Source organism: Anopheles aquasalis, chromosome 3 (genome assembly GCF_943734665.1).
Source record: "Anopheles aquasalis chromosome 3, idAnoAquaMG_Q_19, whole genome shotgun sequence".
Lineage (NCBI taxonomy): Eukaryota > Metazoa > Arthropoda > Insecta > Diptera > Culicidae > Anopheles > Anopheles aquasalis.
The window spans coordinates 34,020,711-34,040,437 of NC_064878.1; the positions used below are offsets into that span (position 1 = coordinate 34,020,711).

Below are 19,727 nucleotides of genomic sequence, written 5' to 3' on the forward strand. Positions count from 1 at the left end.
CATTAACTTCAGCAGACTTGAAACGTATATCGTAATGTATCTTTGACTGGCCATTAAGCAAATTACTGTCATTAAGATGTACATTTCAGAAAGTAGCTTTTCATTGGAGCGTAACGTTCATTGTATATGGTGTTCGAATCCACAGTTTTTTTTCGACTTGTTTCAACTGAATTGTTTTGTTGTTAGTCTGAGAGCGTTTCTACACACAGCCAAAATTTGGCGGCTAAGACCGTTTCTACACACAGCCAAAATTTGGCGGCTAAAGTCAAAAAAAGAGAACTTCATTTTTCCAACATTTTGGAAAAAATAATGGCAGATGGAGACAAATTTACATCTACGGTACGGCCTACACTGGAGCGCAGCATTATGTGTCTGCCGATCAGCTTAAAGCATATTACATTTTAAAAAAAGCTGTTTGCAGGTGTGTTAAAGTTATTTCGCGATGATTCTGTAGTTTTTCTGAAGTTCTTCTTTTCAAGCGTCCCTACACACACCATTATTTTTTTTATATGGAGCTTTTGACTTTTGCCGACAATTTTGACTTTAGCCGCCAAATTTTGGCTGTGTGTAGAAACGGTCTAAAGTCAAAAAAAGAGAACTTCATTTTTCCAACATTTTGGAAAAAATAATGGCAGATGGAGACAAATTTACATCTACGGTACGGCCTACATTGGAGCGCAGCATTATGTGTCTGCCGATCAGCTTAAAGCATATTACATTTTAAAAAAAGCTGTTTGCAGGTGTGTTAAAGTTATTTCGCGATGATTCTGTAGTTTTTCTGAAGTTCTTCTTTTCAAGCGTCCCTACACACACCATTATTTTTTTTATATGGAGCTTTTGACTTTTGCCGACAATTTTGACTTTAGCCGCCAAATTTTGGCTGTGTGTAGAAACTGTCTGAGAGTATCATGCCAGTAAATCCTGTTACTTCTATAAGGTTGCTTCCAGACGGTAAACGAATGCATCGCGACGACTTTTGCTCAGTCTGAGCAAAAACTTTCGCGAAAGCGTGTGTTCTTCGAAAGACCTCCGCCAGAGGGCTTTTTTTATATGAAATGACAGCTTTGACAGCAGTGTTCGTTCGTTCGCGATGCATTCGCTCCCTACACGGGCATCCATGCTATCGCGATCAAACTTTCGGGCACTTGTATGGGGATGACGTTTATTCGCCTCGTCGTCGCGATACTTTCGCGATACATTCGTGCTCGTTTAGACGCAATCTTAGATATAAATATAAAAAAGATTTTTTCCCGTTCATTTATGAATATAAGACTTGCCAGTCCACACTATGATTAAAATTGGCAATTAAAATGGGTCGGCTAGTGTACACACTACCATTTTAATTACCAAATACTAGTGTGAAGCCCTGAGCTCCGATCGATGTGATCTTGAGTGCGGAAGTTGAAATTGCGTTTTTTGGTGTAAATGTGCCATTATTATGATGATAATAAGTTGTATTTCACCAAAAAATCTTATATTTATTGTTTTCGATCAAAAATGCTTTCGATTCGAAACCAAAGCAAGACTTTGCTGGGCTCAACTGAAGCAAGTTGCAAGCAAGCGGTACTCATGTTTTGCTCAATGTCGCTCAGTTAGTTGTGTTAATAACGCAGTAATTTGCTGGGCCTCCCATACATTATGTACATTAACCCTAGCCCGCAGTCCTATGTACCAGGTGTATACCTTAAGCGGCCCATAGACGATCAACTTTATTTGTCAACTCTTGCATGCAAGTCGATTGACACCAATATATTTATCGTGTGTGGGCTATTTGAAGCTTGTGTCAAGAAAGTTGAAGATTTTCAGCCAGCTGAAAATATATTGATGAGACTGAATAATGGCGTCGCCTGTGGGTCACATTAACGAACACGATGCGTCTGTGGCCCTGATTGATGAAACATTAAGGACTAGGCCAATTTATGCCCACATATGAGCAATAAAAATAAAATGACAGTTCGACGCAATTCTTGCATCCGAAACATTGACAAATAAAGTTGATCGTCTATGGGCCGCTTAAAGCGGCTAAACTCTCAATTTTATTTATCAATGTTTGGATGCAAGAATTGCGTCGAATTGTCTTTTTATTTGGGCCAGACCCGGGACTGGTGGATGAGAATTAAAATAATAGTTTGGACGGCCGGTTAGAGATTCGCTCCAAACAAATCACGGATTAATAATACAATCCATAAGGAATTTTTCGAATCTTTCAGTGCAGCCATGCTTCAACTTCAATTGTAAAAAATATGCCCATTCTCGATATGTTTTCTCCAGTTCGAAACGCTAGTACGGTGCGGTAGGTTAAATATGTTTTTGTTACTTTAAATATTAAAATAAATGCTAGTTATTTATTAAAGGCAGATCTTAACGTGAAAAGTGCGAGGATTTTTTTTAATAAAAAAAAATAAATAAAATGTCCAAGGAATGATAGTGAAAAGAATAAAAAATTACCAATAAAGCTGTCAGCTGATTTTTTCCGCTTCACTAATATCACAATAGCTCCATTAACCCTCAACCTTTGGTTCGAAAGTATCAAATTATTTGAAAACGGTTAGTTGAAATGGTCTGAATTTCTCAAAAAATAAGATTTATTTTGATCATAGAATAGAAATATTAGGTTGGCTCATAAGTATTTTCGTATCTTGGCAATAGCTGGCGTTGGAGTCGACTATCTCCACCGTTATCAATCACACCCAAGGAGACAATCCGTTTTGAAAATTACGCTGCATTCGCTGCAGGTAAGAACGACTCAGCTTCTCACTCTTCACTTTATGAATCGATCGGTCTTGCAATAAACAGTACTTACATCCATTCAGCTTCCATTCATCCATCCATTGTGAATTAACTTGATTTTTTCGGTATCAAAAACGACTTAACCTTTGTAATAATAGTATACGATAGCAGGAAGAAATTATTCATGCATAATCAGGACGTTATAACCGTTTTTCAGATCAAACCGTTCGAAGTCGATGCTCGATGTAAACAAAACGCCTGCTGTCGATCACAAAAATGCACTCGACAGTAGGCGATCGTGAAACCAAAATGAACACAAACATGAACCAAATGAATCAACGCCTAGAGGCTATCGAAATCGCCTGGTTCAGAATAAAGGCCTCTACAAACCGAGCACGTAACGCTGCGTACGTTGCGGAGCGTACGTAAATTCATACATTTCTCCGCAGCACTACGCTCCGCAACGCACGCAACGTTACGTGCTTGGTATGTAGGGCCCAGTGCAATCCCATACATTCCACCACCGTTTGACAGCTACGCTCCGCAACGTACGCAGCGTTACGCGCTTGATTTGTGGAGGCCTTAAGCACCTTAACATCCACCGGTCTCAAAACGGTCGAACGAGAGGCCGCGTCATTTAAAATGTCTCCTTGTCCACTTCACGGCAAACATGTGATTGAGGAAGGAATTGTTCTACAATTCTTCTCATACATAGGAGATTAAGAAATACTAAACAATCAACATCCCGCTCAACAATTCTTGCTTAAATGTAAGAAAAAGGAAGTTTGGATAATGATTTTGTCTCGAATTCTGCAGCTTGATGCGGCATTTTTACAGGCCAAACTAACGATTACCTGATACCAAATCACACCTAAATTATTAAGAATTTAAAAGCGGGGCCCAGACGAAGCGTAAACTCGGGTATAATGCCAAAAAGATTATGGGGACTATTCCCAGCGTCAGACAGTTTCTACACACAGCCAAAATTTGGCGGCTAAAGTCAAAATTGTCGGCAAAAGTCAAAAGCTCCATATAAAAAAAATAATGGTGTGTGTAGGGACGCTTGAAAAGAAGAACTTCAGAAAAACTACAGAATCATCGCGAAATAACTTTAACACACCTGCAAACAGCTTTTTTAAAAATATAATATGCTTTAAGCTGATCGGCAGACACATAATGCTGCTCTCCAGTGTAGGCCGTACCGACCCTTGTCAATATGACCCTTGTCTCCATCTGCCATTATTTTTTTAAAATGTTGGAAAAATGAAGTTCTCTTTTTTTGACTTTAGCCGCCAAATTTTGGCTGTGTGTAGAAACTGTCTCAGTCTTTTTTCTGAGACAACCTCAGTCAGGTGTTGGCATTCCTAGCGCCTCATGAGACCGTTTCTACACACAGCCAAAATTTGGCGACTAAAGTCAAAATTGTCGGCAAAAGTCAAAAGCTCCATATAAAAAAAATAATGGTGTGTGTAGGGACGCTTGAAAAGAAGAACTTCAGAAAAACTACAGAGAATCATCGTGAAATAACTTTAAACACACCTGCAAACAGCTTTTTTAAAAAAATAATATGCTTTAAGCTGATCGGCAGACACATAATGCTGCACTCCAGTGTAGGCCGTACCGACCCTTGTCAATATGACCCTTGTCTCCATCTGCCATTATTTTTTTAAAATGTTGGAAAAATGAAGTTCTCTTTTTTGACTTTAGCCGCCAAATTTTGGCTGTGTGTAGAAACGGTCTTAGACAGTTTCTTAGACAAATTTTGGCTGTGTGTCTTAGACAAACGGTCTTAGACAAACGGTCTTAGACAAATTTTGGCTGTGTGTAGAAACTGTCTTAAACTGTCTTAGACAGTTTCTACACACAGCCAAAATTTGGCGGCTAAAGTCAAAAAAAGAGAACTTCATTTTTCCAACATTTTGGAAAAAATAATGGCAGATGGAGACAAATCTACATCTACGGTACGGCCTACACTGGAGCGCAGCATTATGTGTCTGCCGATCAGCTTAAAGCATATTATATTTTTAAAAAAGCTGTTTGCAGGTGTGTTAAAGTTATTTCGCGATGATTCTGTAGTTTTTCTGAAGTTCTTCTTTTCAAGCGTCTCTACACACACCATTATTTTTTTTATATGGAGCTTTTGACTTTTGCCGACAATTTTGACTTTAGCCGCCAAATTTTGGCTGTCTGTAGAAACTGTCTGAGGCTTTTGAATAGTGCTGTTTCATCGGAAGTCGCGCTCACTCCTACAGTGAGCATACGAAAAAGTGAGTGCCGTGGTTTGCTGGGTATTTTAGTCTTTTACCCAAAAAATGGAAAGGAACTCACGAAAAGATGGGAAGTGCTAGCTGGGTGCCGCGGAGAATGTGGACACGGGCGAGAGGATGGAATCGCCTGCGCTTCTGTTCCACAGTTTCTTGGAAACAGCAATCACATCAGTCTGTAGAAGAAGAACCACAAACTAGCAATAAGCTAGGATTTGTGACACATAATTTACGTTGCAGCTTAGTGTTCGCTCATGGCAGCTTTTCTACGTAAATCAAGCCGTTTACTGGCTGATTTAACATGTAAATCATCATCCAAGGTATGCTTAATTACAATTCTAGTATTGTTAAGAAATTTTTTTTTTCATTGCATATCCGTGTATAATACAGAATTGTGAACAGAAAGGCAAAAATAATGCATTTCGACTGACCTCCCTCGTTGGAAGAAAAGTTTTGCTTAGTCGGGTCAGAAAATTATGCAATGCTCCGTATTTCGCTAAGCACCAACCTGTATAACTTGTTTCAAAATATCCATCATCTCTTGACTGCGTAACAATTACGTATAAGTGATTTGTTTTAGTAGTATACCAACCCGGCGATCAAATCCCATGCAAAAATGCCCGACTTTGTATGGGATTCGTCCGCCGGGAATTTCAAATGGATTGGAGCACTGCATTTTATTGGACCTTTATTTCTCTTGTGCGCGTAGGTTCTCGCTACTGGATGTCAAAAACGCCTACTGAATGTGCAAGAACATGTTTCATACAGCTTCCTTAACGAAGCCGGCATCCCAACGCCAAGGTAAGATTGCGATTGGTAACTTGTTTATTTGTCCAAAGTTAATGAAACGCAGATAAGCGTAAAAATACCGAACGTACGTAGGCCACTTGTGAGCCTTATTCCGTACCTCACTTTTCGATGACACGCCTGTGTCACTGTCTGTGTAATGGACCGTTTACACGCTACGATTTTGATCGGCCGATCTCATGCGATAACAATAATCTTTATTTTTTTACTCGCCAAAAACATTCGTAACGTAACATTCGGACCCATAATGGGGTTCGTGCTATTTTTACCGAAATTTATTGCCATTTACGAATGTGTTTGGCGAGTAAAAAGTAAAGATTATTGTTATCGCATGAGATCGGCCGATCAAAATCGTAGCGTGTAAACGGTCCATAAGAGTGATTCTACACTACGCAAAAACTTTTGATGTCGTTTTAAAAAACCGATTTTTCGTCTAAAAACCCTACCAACAGAATCGCCTACAAAACGCTTTAATAACGCTTGAACAAGAAGGTTTATCAAGGCATTTTTTCTCGTGTGTACGAGGGAGATAGGACGATCGTCTTCACCCCACTCCATTCAAATCATGAAGCTACTTTCGCAACGTTATTAAACATGTTCGCATGTTATTAAATAAATACACTCACGTACGTTCCGATATTACAAGAGTGCACCCTATTCCTAGTATAAACTCAGAAGCCGGGGATACAAGAAGCGTAAACTCAAGCGTAAATATAAAATTAAGGTGCTTATTCTGTAACTTTCGATTACGATGGCCTCAGGCGTTCGATTCATTTGGTTCATTTTGTGTTCATTTGGTGTTCACGATCGCCTGCATGTCGAGTCCATTTTTGTGGTCGACAGCTGGCGTTCTGTTTACATCGAGCATCGAGCATCTGAAAAACAGTTATAGCGTCCTGATTGTGCATCAATAATTTCTTTCTGCTAATCGTATACTATTATTACAAAGGTTAAGTCGTTTTTGATACAGAAAAATCAAGTTAATTCACAGTTTTTTTACTTCAAACTGTCATTTTGAATTCTTTATTGTTTTCGAAACGTTTCGAAACAACGAATTGAAGTTTCGAAATTCGCATGCATCATCGAACGCCTGAGGCCATCGTAATCGCAAGTTACAGAATAATCACCTAAATTCGCCTTGGTAACCTATATCTGCGCCTTTCTTTCAAAGGTTGGCCTCTCTTTCTGGCGCATTGGCTAGGTAGGAAATCGGCAACCCTGCTAAAATGGTTGCCAATTTATACTGGCGAAATCCCGCAATGACAGTTAAGCGGGGAGTTCACGGGGGCTGTCGTACAGTTTTACCTTAATTTTATATTTATACACGGGATATCGAGGTTTTACTGCACTCCTGATATAAATAACAATCATTTTAAAGGTTTGGTTTAGCAACATCTGGGGCTGAGGCTGAAAAGATAGCTTCAGATCTTAAAACGAAGAATCTGGTTTTAAAGGCGCAAGTACTTGCTGGCGGTCGTGGAAAAGGTCACTTTAAAAATGGTCTGAAAGGAGGTGTCCGTGTGGTGTTCTCGTAAGTATCATAACCGACTAATCAATAATTCTTAAAAGCTACGTATAATATGCAAACTTACAGACCACAAGAGGCGAAGGAGATATCTAGTAAAATGATAAATGAACTGTTGGTGACAAAACAAACAGGTGCTGCTGGTCGCATCTGCAACTCGGTGATGGTTGCAGAGCGCAAGTTTCCACGTAGAGAGTTTTACTTTGCCGTCATGATGGAGCGTGCCTTCAATGTAATAATGTATTTAGAAATATTTAGTTTTTCGTACTCATACAAACATTACCAACTTCTTTTATTTAGGGGCCTGTGTTGATTGCTTCTTCACAAGGTGGCGTCAACATTGAGGAAGTTGCTGCAGAAAACCCGGACGCTATTGTTTATGAACCCATAGATATCCATAAAGGATTGCAGAAAGAACAGGCGGTTCAGGTACAATATACTATAAATAAGGACTGTACGAGTAATTGCTTGAAAGGATTTCTTTTAATTCATTTACTACATGAAAAAAAATGTCATATTTTGTATTATATTTTCGAATAGATTGCAAAGAAAGTAGGTCTGCAGGATAAACTAGACGAGACCGCTAAGATGTTGCTTAATATGTATGCCCTGTTTGTAAAGAAGGATGCTCTACTCATTGAGATAAATCCATATGCTGAAGATGCCGCTGAAACATGTAAGTTTGAAAATTAATATGCACCCATGAAATCACTCGCCCACCATCTTTCTGCCTTCCTCCACTTCTTGTTATGGGGCGTTTACACGCAGCGATTTTGATCGGCCGATCTAGATCGCTGCGTGTATACCAAAGTTTAAGGAAACAGGTGAAGTCATCCCGAAAAAAATCCCTGGCGAAGGTTAGAAAAATGAATGAGTAAAATTGACAGTTGGTCCTTTTGTTTTGGTTTCGTTGGAGAGGCTGTATTTGCTTTGCGAAGAAAAAAATCCTGGTAAAAGACTAAAATAGGCCCCCCTCCCCGCTCACGGTGAGCTTCTGAGTGACCGAAAAAATCGCTAATTTCTACATTTTTGATAGCCAAATCTCCATTATAATATGCGGAAACGTAAATTAATGTATTAAGGAAGGAGGGAGGGGTGAAAAAATACATTTAATCAGTTAAAAAGCGGGGTAAAAAAAACAATATATACACCTCTAAGAAGTTGCATACATTCCAGGGGTAATATATTTTTATTATCGGGGAGGGGGAGGGGGTAGAAGGGCTGTATTTGGTATGTAATAGCTCCTTTTCCTTCCCCTATCCCCCCCCCCCCCCCCCACCAAGATAATTTTAAGTTTCTGGCACATTTAATGAGTTATTTAGCCATTTAAATTTCTGTTTCAAATTTCTTATTTACAAACGCTGAAAGTATGTCATTTGATAGAGGTGTATGTATTGTGTTTTTACCAAAAGCGGTTTTTTCGGTCACTCAGTAACTCACTTGGAGGGGGGGGCCTATTTTAGGTGCTTATTCTGTACGACCGTTTCTACACTGCGCCAAAATTTTCGCTGCCAAAACGAAACTTATTGGATTCCCATAGAATTCCTATTGGAATATAAAAGATTTCTATGGGAATCCAATAAGTTTCGTTTTGGCAGCGAAAATTTTGGCGCAGTGTGGAAACACCTACCAGGCGATTTCGATAGCCTCCAGGCGAAGATTCATTTGGTTCATTTCGTGTTCATTTTGTTGTTCACGATCGCCTACTGTCAAGCGCATTTTTGTGATCGACAGCAGGCGTTTTGTTTACATCGAGCACCGACTTTGAACGGTTTGATCTGAAGAACGATTGTAACGTCCTGATTATGAATTAATAATTTCTTCCTGCTAATCGTATACTATTATTACAAAGGTTAAGTCGTGTTTGATACAGAAAAAATCAAGTTAATTCACAGTTTTTTTTACTTCAAATTGTCATTTTGAATTGTTTATTGTTTTCGAAACTATTCGAAACAACGAGTTGAAGTTTCGAAATTCGCATGAATCAGCGAACGCCCATAGGCCATCAAAATCGCCTTCTACAGAATAAGCACCTTAGTCTTTTACCAACATCCTTAAAGAAAGTTCAAGGAACTTTCGTTTGATCTAAAATGTACATACACTCCTTCCAGTTAGTATAGGACCACCTGTGATTTTCGTAGTTTCTCACTACTGATAACAGTAATAATTTCAACCCGTATCATTATTGATTGGTATTGGTGAGATATGTTTACAGTGTGAGTTTCGTATTTTTACGTGCATATACCACATAGATACACGCATTTGGTGTTTTCGACCTGTCATGTTAGTATAAGACCATTTCAATTTTTCTTCAAAACCAATTCTATTCTTGATTGTAAAAAATAGCCGCAGTTTGCAAATAATACAATTAATAAAAAGTTACTTTCCCGCTGCGATTTGCAACCAGGAGAATGCGATTTGGCCTACTTTTCACCCTTTTTTTCAGCGCCTCCTGCTTTAAGTCTTCTCTTGCCTTAATAATTGCACTTTTGAGCTCATCAACTGAGGAAAACTGCTTCCCTTAGCGTAAATCTTATCTACAAGGATTCCCCAGATGATTTTAAACTTGATTTAAATCTAAAGAACGAGCAGAACAATCGAGAAAATCAATTTTAAGGTCCTTGATCCTCAGTGTCGCGTGTGGATGGCGGCACTATTCGGTTGAAAAGCCGGGGATACATGAAGCGTAAACTCTGGTATAAACTCAGAGTGTAATGCCAAAAAGATTATACTTATGTCAAAAAGATTATAGGCCCGCGGAGCGTAAATCCGAGTGTAAAAGCAAGCGTAAACTCAACACCAACATGAAGCGTAGCGTTATGATGAATTGAATGTTCTACAATCGCTAATATACAGTAAAAACATCTTAAAATATTAAAGAAGATGTTCAGAAATCGACTTATCTCGTCGATTCATATTTTTTGTGGCCAAAAACACATGTAATTGATGTAATAGCATAGTGTAATTGCAGGTGCACGAATGTAATTGCAGTTGACGTTTCGGTATAAACTTTTATGCGATTATGCCTGCCACACGAAGCGTAAACTTTTTGGCATTACATTCTGAGTTTATACGAGAGTTTACGCTTCATGTATCGCCGGCTAAATATATTTTTTTCGATCTTTGCACTTCATTTTGAACGACGTGAAAGCCTGCAAGAGCTTGAGCATGCTCGTACACGCTCAAGTATTTTAGATAAAACCGAGGATCTAAACTAACTAAATCTAAAATCGGGGATCTGGGTACTGAAATGTATGTTTACAATTTTTCAGGTTTACAGTGAAGAAAAGAAGTTTAATTTAGATGTCCCAGATGGATTCATCGGTTATTGGCGAGATTTAAGGAAAGACGAGCATTTTTTTTCCAACCGCAACTTTGGTGGAGGCTCTTGTATGGTTTGGTTAGAACTTTACGTTGCTGGAAAGCTCTTGCAGGCTTTCACGTCGTTCAAAATGAAGTGCAAAGATTGTATTAAGGTTCTGGAAGGCTGTTCAGTCCCATCTTTGATCACCTGGTCGAAAGAAATCAAGAAAGAGGATCAAGGACCTTAAAATTGATTTTCTCGATTGTTCTGCTCGTTCTTTAGATTTAAATCAAGTTTAAAATCATCTGGGGAATCCTTGTAGATAAGATTTACGCTAAGGGAAGCAGTTTTCCTCAGTTGATGAGCTCAAAAGTGCAATTATTAAGGCAAGAGAAGACTTAAAGCAGGAGGCGCTGAAAAAAAGGGTGAAAAGTAGGCCAAATCGCATTCTCCTGGTTGCAAATCGCAGCGGGAAAGTAACTTTTTATTAATTGTATTATTTGCAAACTGCGGCTATTTTTTACAATCAAGAATAGAATTGGTTTTGAAGAAAAATTGAAATGGTCTTATACTAACATGACAGGTCGAAAACACCAAATGCGTGTATCTATGTGGTATATGCACGTAAAAATACGAAACTCACACTGTAAACATATCTCACCAATACCAATCAATAATGATACGGGTTGAAATTATTACTGTTATCAGTAGTGAGAAACTACGAAAATCACAGGTGGTCCTATACTAACTGGAAGGAGTGTACATTCGAGGGCGTGGAATGAAATTTGAATTTTTTGGTTGATTTATTCTAGGCGGGCCTTCTTTAATGTTGATTGTGCTATTTTTACCGAAATTTAGTGCCCTTTACGAATGTTTTTGGCGAGTAAAAAGTAAAGATTATAGTTATCGCATGAGATCGGCCGATCAAAATCGCAGCGTGTAAACGTCCCATTAGCTTTATGTACTGTTAAATACTTATTGATACTAAGTAAAGTAAAGTTTTGTTTAACGGACGAACGGGTATATAATGACGGACGAGCCGTATGTTTAAGTCAAGTGAAGTTGAATGAAAGGAGATGGTTTAGTATGTAGTAGAAGTATGCAGTTATGAAAGCGGAAGAAAGCTTTTTGAACAAGAAAAAAATTTAATCAATTTTTAGGGCAGGGTTCTTCTATAGTTGCTCGTGAGACATTTACAAAATCATAATCAAAAATCTGACTTCCAATCATCGCCATCTGGAATACGTTAACGACATGCCTGATACACCTGATACAACTGTTTTATATTTAATTTACTTGTTAACATATATTTTTCAAAACTGGGCTTAAATCGAACTGTGTTTATTAACAATTTCTATTAATTTCCACAACATCAGGCGAAGAGTGTAAGTAGTGAAGTATTGTTATATTTATATGTTTTGCATAGTGTTAAAGCGTTCCTGCGCTAAAAATAAAAAGTAAAATGCCGGGGATACATGAAGCGTAAACTCTCGTATAAACTCAGAGTGTAATGCCAAAAAGATTATACTTATGTCAAAAAGATTATAGGCCCGCGGAGCGTAAATCCGAGCGTAAAAGCAAGCGTAAACTTAGCACCAACATGAAGCGTAGCGTTATGATGGATTCAATGTTCTTCAATCGCTAATATACAGTAAAAACATCTTAAAATATTAAAGAAGATGTTCAGAAATCAACTTATCTCGTCGATTTATATTTTTTGTGGCCAAAAACACATGTAATTGATGTAATAGCATAGTGTAATTGCAGGTGCCCGAATGTAATTGCATTTGACGTTTCGGTATAAACTTTTATGCGATTATGCCTGCCACACGAAGCGTAAACTTTTTGGCATTAGACAGTTTCTACACACAGCCAAAATTTGGCGGCTAAAGTCAAAATTGTCGGCAAAAGTCAAAAGCTCCATATAAAAAAAATAATGGTGTGTGTAGGGACGCTTGAAAAGAAGAACTTCAGAAAAACTACAGAATCATCGCGAAATAACTTTAACACACCTGCAAACAGCTTTTTTTAAAATGTAATATGCTTTAAGCTGATCGGCAGACACATAATGCTGCGCTCCAGTGTAGGCCGTACCGTAGATGTAGATTTGTCTCCATCTGCCATTATTTTTTCCAAAATGTTGGAAAAATTAAGTTCTCTTTTTTTGACTTTAGCCGCCAAATTTTGGCTGTGTGTAGAAACTGTCTACATTCTGAGTTTATACGAGAGTTTACGCTTCATGTATCCCCGGCTAAAGACTGAAATAGAAGCGCTGTTACAACGCCTCTAGACGGCTGTGAGAATTGCCAGAGAATAGAGAATGAGAATGTCAAATGTCAAAATTTGTATGGATTTGACATTACATTTGACATAATTCTCAATTCTCGGCTCATTCTCGGGCAATTCTCGCTGTCGTCTAGGTGCGCTGTTACACGGTTAGTCACGGTACCTTCAAACTCGATTTTACTGATTAAATGTATTTTTTTGATAATATCGATAATTAACACTTACGGTGAGTTACTGAGTGACCCAAAAATGAACATTTTCACAGTATTGCGATTGTAAAATCTCGACCTAAAAATAAAAAATAACATAAAAGCTATTCTAAAGCCGGCGATACATGAAGCGTAAACTCTCGTATAAACTCAGAATGTAATGCCAAAAAGTTTACATTTGCCGTTTACACGGTGTAAATAGATTATAGGTCCACGGAGCATAAATCCTAGCGTAAACGCTGTTTGCAAGCGATTTGCCCCACTACATTTCCTGTTTGTGGTTTGCATTAATAGTGAGTGTTCATTACTAGCGTTTTTAATCTTTTTCTTCGGAAAAAAGATCCTATTTTTCTCACAAAAGTCGATAAAAGTTCAGTGTAATTCGGATTACACGTCTCAACCCGGTCATGTAAACATGTTCAAGTGTAAATTAATTTTATATTTACGCTTGAGTTTACGCTTCATGTATCGCCGGCTTAATGTCTAATCCAAAGAGCTATTCTAATGTAATTTAATAAAAGCTATTCTAATGTATGCGGAAACGTAAATAAGTGTATTTGGAAAGGGGGAGGGGTGAAAATGTTACATTAAGTTTGTACAAATCGAGTTTGAAGGTCAATCAGTAGAGTTTGGGGGCCTCTACTTTACTTTTGTCCTAAAAATGTAGAAATTATTGTAGATTTTTCAGTCACATACTAACTCATCGTGATTGTGGAGAGGGGGCTATTCAGTCTTTTATCGTTTTTTTTTATTTAATTAACATATTTTATATCGACTCTTGCTGATTTTTTTTAACTTTCTTTATATTTCAAAGACTTTGCTCTTGATGCCAAGATGAGGTTTGACGACAACGCCGAGTTCCGACAGAAGGATTTATTTTCCTTACGCGATTTATCTCAAGAGGACAAAAAAGAAGTCGAGGCATCGAAGTTTGACTTGAACTACATTGCACTAGATGGTTCAATTGGATGTCTTGTGAATGGAGCTGGTCTGGCAATGGCTACGATGGACATTATTAAGCTGCATGGAGGGGATCCAGCGAATTTCCTTGATGTAGGCGGTGGTGCAAGCGTGAAAGCAGTGAAAGAAGCTTTTAAGATTATTACATCCGATCCGAAAGTACATGCAATTTTAGTTAACATTTTCGGTGGCATCATGCGCTGTGATGTAATCGCTGAGGGCATTATTCAGGCCACAAAAGAGTTGAACATCAAAATGCCGATTATCGTCCGTCTCCAGGGAACAAATGTCAACGAGGCCAAGGAATTGATAAAGAAGTCTAAGCTTCGCATCCTACCCAAAGACGATCTTGACGAAGCCGCTATGCTATCGGTACATCTGGCACAAATCGTACACCTGGCTCGTGAAGCACACCTTGATGTTAGTTTCGAACTTCCGGATACTTATGTTGTATAATAACGCAATGGACATCATGAGAGTTACGCTATTGCAAATATTATATATTAATATGTTCATCGCCATTCTTCGTTCTGCGTGTTTCTCTATGTGAAAAATTTCTTTCAGATTTGTCATCCGTATTATATAATCGTGTTGTTGTGTAAAATTGCACATACCGTTTTTCAACAGTAATAAAATTGGAATTAAGATGCATCAGGCATGGCATTATTATTTTATTACATTATACATACATCACTAGAAGAAAAATAATTGTTTGCACCACCTAGAACGATCGGCCATCTGGGAACTCCACAAAATCTTTTTATTTGCGACGCAGTGATTCGCTAGCGGTTGGAGGTGGTGGCGGTCCGCGTTTATGAAGCTCCTCCAAATGGCCTAGTATCATCTTAGTGCGTTCAGCGGATATATGGTGCAATGTGAGATAACGTCGATCGTTTCGCAGTATATCCTCAATTTCTCGTAAATAGTTTTCATTTTCACGAAACATTTCCATGCTCTTGTGCGTTATAAACTTACACTCTTGTAGCAGTTCACGGAATGCATGTTTAGCACTCGCCGTTTTATCCTTTATAAACTCACGAAATTCTCGCTCTCCCTGTGAAAGTATGTAAATTTTCAATTCTATTATGGTTCTAAAACTGCGCCACACCAATAACTCATTATCTTACCCTTTCGCTGCTATTATATTTTAAATAACGTGGATCATCTCGAATAATTTTTTTAATATCCTTCCATTGGGAAGTCAATTCAATAGACGCTATTTCGTCAAGCATCTCACGAAATTTGTCGCGTTTCTTGCGCACGAGATTCGCAATATGTTCATTGAATAATCTAAGCAAAATGATAGGAATTACATTAGAGTGTAACATACATGTAGGCACAACTGAGCGCGATGTGTACCTCTCACGGTCGTTGCGGTCGAGCATTTCTATAAGATCCCAACGATGATCCTTTTTCAACAGCTTTTTGACCTCCTTCCACGTAAGATCGGAGTTGCGTACTAGATCGGTAAGCAGTGCATTGAAGTGTCTTATTGCTTCGTCCCGTTGGTGGAGCTGCCTTTCTTTATCACGGTCTCTGAGATGCGTAGCTAATGTGCGTTGGACCTCTTTTTCGCGTTCCTTTATGCTAGCTTCTGCGCGAAGTTTCTTATCACGTTCCATTTGCTGGCGGTCAATTTCATCTTCGTCGGAAGTGTTACAGTCTTCACCTTCGTCGTCCTCTACACTGTTGCTAACTATTACACTGTCCGTTACAATGTCGATATCACTAACACGTACATCCTCATTTTTGATGTCTTTTGCATTACAAGTTACGGGATCATTAGATTGCTGCTCATATGAACGATCATGCGATCTTCTAGAATGATGTTCGTTTCGACCACTTTTTCCTATTTTTTCCTTCTCTTTTTGTTTGTATTTGTTACGCTTTTTTTGTTCCTTTAGCTCCTTTATGTAGTCCTCGAACAGCCTCTCACGCTGCATGTGGTCTATGACGGCTTTATAGCGGATATCCGTTTCTAGCCGTTTACGAACATCGTTGAAGCGAGTATGTCGGTTGATATCGTTCCTCTCGCGTAGCATTGTTTGAAAGTCCCTTCGAACCTAGTTCAAGGATATTTACATTTTCAATTTGGTAAAAACCCATAAAAAAGTAAGGATGAAACACTGAAAGACTGCCCCCTCATAGCTGTGAGTTACTAAATTACCCAAAAAAACCGCTATTTTCACATTTTTTGGTAAAGAAAAGGGTAAAAACCCACTATTAGCACCCCTCTCACTTGAGTGCTTTGTTTGTGTCCCTTTTTTTACAAGTGTAGAGCTTTAGGACGCAAATTAAGCTATTTGGCTATTTGTGATAAAATTCAGGCACTCCGTAAGAAGGGTGCTAATAGCGGATTTTACTTTTCATTAATTTTTTTATCGCCGATATTTCCCATTACATTAAATATACACTCACCTGATCCCTGCGGATTTGCTTTTCTTCCTTCTCTCGTTTTCTTACCTCAACAATGAACTCATTGAATAGACTCTCCCGTTCGCGATTCTTTTCAATTACCTTAAATCGATCATCTTTGCCATACTTTATGACAAAATCGCTAAATGAAGATCTGTAATAATACACAAAGGGTATTCTTTGCTCATTATGATTAAAATATGTATAGTCATTTCTAACCCACTTTCCGTGTAGGTGTGCTGCTTCCATTAATGCGCGGAATTCATCTCGTTTTTGTCGCATTTTGCTACGCTTTTCCCGCCGCTCTTCATCTGCTCGGTCTTTTACGTAGCGCTCAAATACCTGCTTGCGCTCTTTTGACGTCAGCAATAAATAACGTGTATCAAATACGATCTTATGAAGCTCTTTTTCCCAAGTACTGAATGCGGAAACTTCTTTTTCCCGTAGCATTTCGCGAAACGCCTTCATTCGTACGTCTAATGGCACTAATGTTCTTTCACGTGCAGCCCTTGCTTCTGCTTCCATAGCGAAGGCTTCTTTTTCGGGATCGTTAACACCACTCAAACTACTCCCAATGTTCGCAATCGCCACATTGAACGATTTACCTTCAGCAGCCTCTACATCAGATTTCATTCGTTTTCCCATCATACAATTTTCTTCCCCACTCGATTCATTATGAGTGTGTCGTGGTTCAAGTGAATCACAGACGAATCCACAGACTATGCTATCTTTCTCTATGGATACTGCTGGCGTCTGTGTAGTGTCTGCTGTAGTAGTTTTACTAATCAGTCCGTCCACTGTTGCCTTTGTCCCTGTGCTAGTTAGTAGTTGTTGCGGAGGGACCAATACAGCTTTATCTACATCCTCCCGGTCTTTGAGATCGTCGGGACGCTCCCAAACGGAGGTACGAGTTGAGGGATTGTAGTAAAATACTCTACCATCGCCTGTCCAAACAACGCACCAAGGTGTACCAGTGATAGGAGTACTGGAAATGGGACGACTTTTATCCTGTGTTTTTAATGACTTCGATTTGTCCTCCTCATCCTTGCGTTTCTTTTCAATTTCAAATTTCCTTTTGTGCTCTTCCTCCATCGCTGATTTGTCCATGTTTTTCAATGAGGTGAAACTCAACGAATCGAAAACAACGCCGTGAACATTTGGTAAAGTTGAAACAGTTTGTTGATGTCGTATTTGGCCAGCTGCAGCTACTGGGACATTACTTGAACCATCACAAGTGGCCGAAAACTGAGTGGAAAGCTGTTGGAACTTTAATCCAGTGGAGGAGCAACCAGTTTGTAACGCAGACATTAGCGGTATCTGTGGTGGTACAGGAGGGGCTACGAATGGCGGCAGCGATTGATTTGTTATTGACTTCTGTTTCGAGTTCCACAGTGACATTTTGGATTCTATTTGAAGAAAATATCTTTAAAACATTAATACATAGTTTTCTATGTAGCGATTATTTACTTACTCTCCAGATCCAGCAACGCTTGCGGTTTTTCCCATACGCTTTCACATTTGCCAGCATTATAGTAAAAAGTACGACCGTCTGGGGCGACGTGTTCGCTCCAAATTGCAGCCTTAGCAACTATCAAAGGCTCGACCTCAGTTAACTTTTCTTCTGACATTGGGTGAGCTGCCCCCATCGTCCAGGCCTGTGTATTGTTTGTCGGTGGAGCATTCCAGGCAGAAAAGCTGTGAAAATTTGGAGGAGGCATACCGAATGGTGCTAACACACCAATAGCGGGCGGAGGACCTGTGAACCGGGGCAGTGTTTTTTGCATAGGATTATTGATTATTGCGACTGGATGGGATGGTACTGGAGCATCTATGGATATTTTGGCATCTATTTGCTTCATTTGTTGAGCCTGTTGCTTATTGAGAGCTTCAATTTCGCTCTGGGACATGATATTAACACTTGGACCCTGTGGCCGAGTCCATGTTGTTTCGCGGCTGACAGAGTGATAATAGTATGATTTCCCATCGGCTGTTTTAGTTTCTACCCATAGGTCCTGCATAAGCGGAACACACTTATAATTAAGCATGAGGGATAATGACGGATAATAATACTAGCCATAGCATACTCACAGTTGTTTTGCCATTCAGCGGCTTAGCTGTTGATTCTTCTAGTAAACAGGATGTAATAACAGTATTGCTCACCAAAGAAGGAGCTGAACTCTTGTCTTCACTTAAGACATCCGCCGTAGATATCTGCGAGGATAGCTGTTTTTGTAGCTCATTTAGTTCTTTTTCTTTGTAAGTAACTTTGATCGTCTCAGTATCCGACAAGAACACATTCTCGGTGTTAGCACTCATCGCATTCAAGGTGGGTATCTTTCAAAACCCGCTTAAACTGATGAAATGCAGTAAAAACTACTCTTTTTAGTTATCTTGGAGTTGAACAAAAATGGAAAATCGTTTTTTTTTCAGTAAGGGCAAAGTGTGTATAGGAACCAGATGAAGTCATAGCACTTCCCTCACCGCCATATTGGATTTCGGCTATGCATCAGTGGCTGTCAAATACATGTTTACCACAAAGTGTATATAGGAAATAGGTGAAGTCAAAGGTGCTTATTTTGTACCAGGCGATTTCGATGGCCTCAGGCGTTCGATGATTCATGCGAATTTCGAAACTTCAACTCGTTGTTTCGAATAGTTTCGAAAACAATAAACAATTCAAAATGACAGTTTGAAGTAAAAAAACTGTGAATTAACTTGATTTTTTCGGTATCAAACACGACTTAACCTTTGTAATAATAGTATACGATTAGCAGGAAGAAATTATTGATGCACAATCAGGACGCTATAACTGTTTTTCAGATCCAACCGTTCAGATCGATGCTCGATGTAAACAAAACGCCAGCTGTCGATCACAAAAATGCACTCGACAGTAGGCGATCGTGAACACAAAAATGAACACAAAATGAACCAAATGAATCAGCGCCTAGAGGCCATCGAAATCGCCTGGTACAAAATAAGCACCTTTGACTTCACCTATTTCCTATATACACTTTGTGGGGTAAAACGGGTCGACTGCCCCCGTGAACTCTCCGCTTAACTGTCATTGTGGGATTTCGCCAGTATAAATTGGCAACCATTTTAGCAGGGTTGCCGATTTCCTACCTAGCCAATGCGCCAGAAAGAGAAAAGCCAACCTTTGAAAGAAAGGCACAGCTATAGGTTACCAAGGCGAATTGAAAGTAGAGGCGAATTCGTTTTGAAAATTC

At 39.0% G+C, this 19,727-nt stretch overlaps 2 protein-coding genes across 3 annotated transcripts; one reads left to right on the forward strand and one right to left on the reverse strand.

Moving 5' to 3' along the window:
• Positions 1-5,106: 5,106 nt before the first annotated feature.
• On the forward strand, positions 5,107-14,736 carry LOC126575860 (succinate--CoA ligase [ADP-forming] subunit beta, mitochondrial). The gene is made up of 7 exons (XM_050236847.1): positions 5,107-5,314; positions 5,704-5,795; positions 7,180-7,332; positions 7,396-7,558; positions 7,627-7,755; positions 7,867-8,002; positions 13,940-14,736. The coding sequence occupies exons 1-7, from the start codon at positions 5,249-5,251 to the stop codon at positions 14,539-14,541; spliced, it is 1,341 nt and encodes a 446-aa protein (XP_050092804.1). The 5' UTR covers positions 5,107-5,248; the 3' UTR covers positions 14,542-14,736.
• Positions 14,727-18,921, reverse strand: LOC126575816 (transcription elongation regulator 1). 2 transcript variants are annotated; one of them, XM_050236729.1, is made up of 7 exons: positions 18,589-18,921; positions 17,972-18,512; positions 16,724-17,906; positions 16,504-16,654; positions 15,445-16,148; positions 15,213-15,375; positions 14,727-15,139 (listed from the first exon to the last, which is right to left on the reverse strand). In XM_050236729.1, the coding sequence occupies exons 1-7, from the start codon at positions 18,814-18,816 to the stop codon at positions 14,846-14,848; spliced, it is 3,264 nt and encodes a 1,087-aa protein (XP_050092686.1). In that variant the 5' UTR covers positions 18,817-18,921; the 3' UTR covers positions 14,727-14,845. The 2 variants fall into 2 exon arrangements, with proteins under 2 accessions (XP_050092686.1, XP_050092685.1); XM_050236728.1 differs by having other exon boundaries at positions 17,972-18,530.
• Positions 18,922-19,727: the final 806 nt, after the last annotated feature.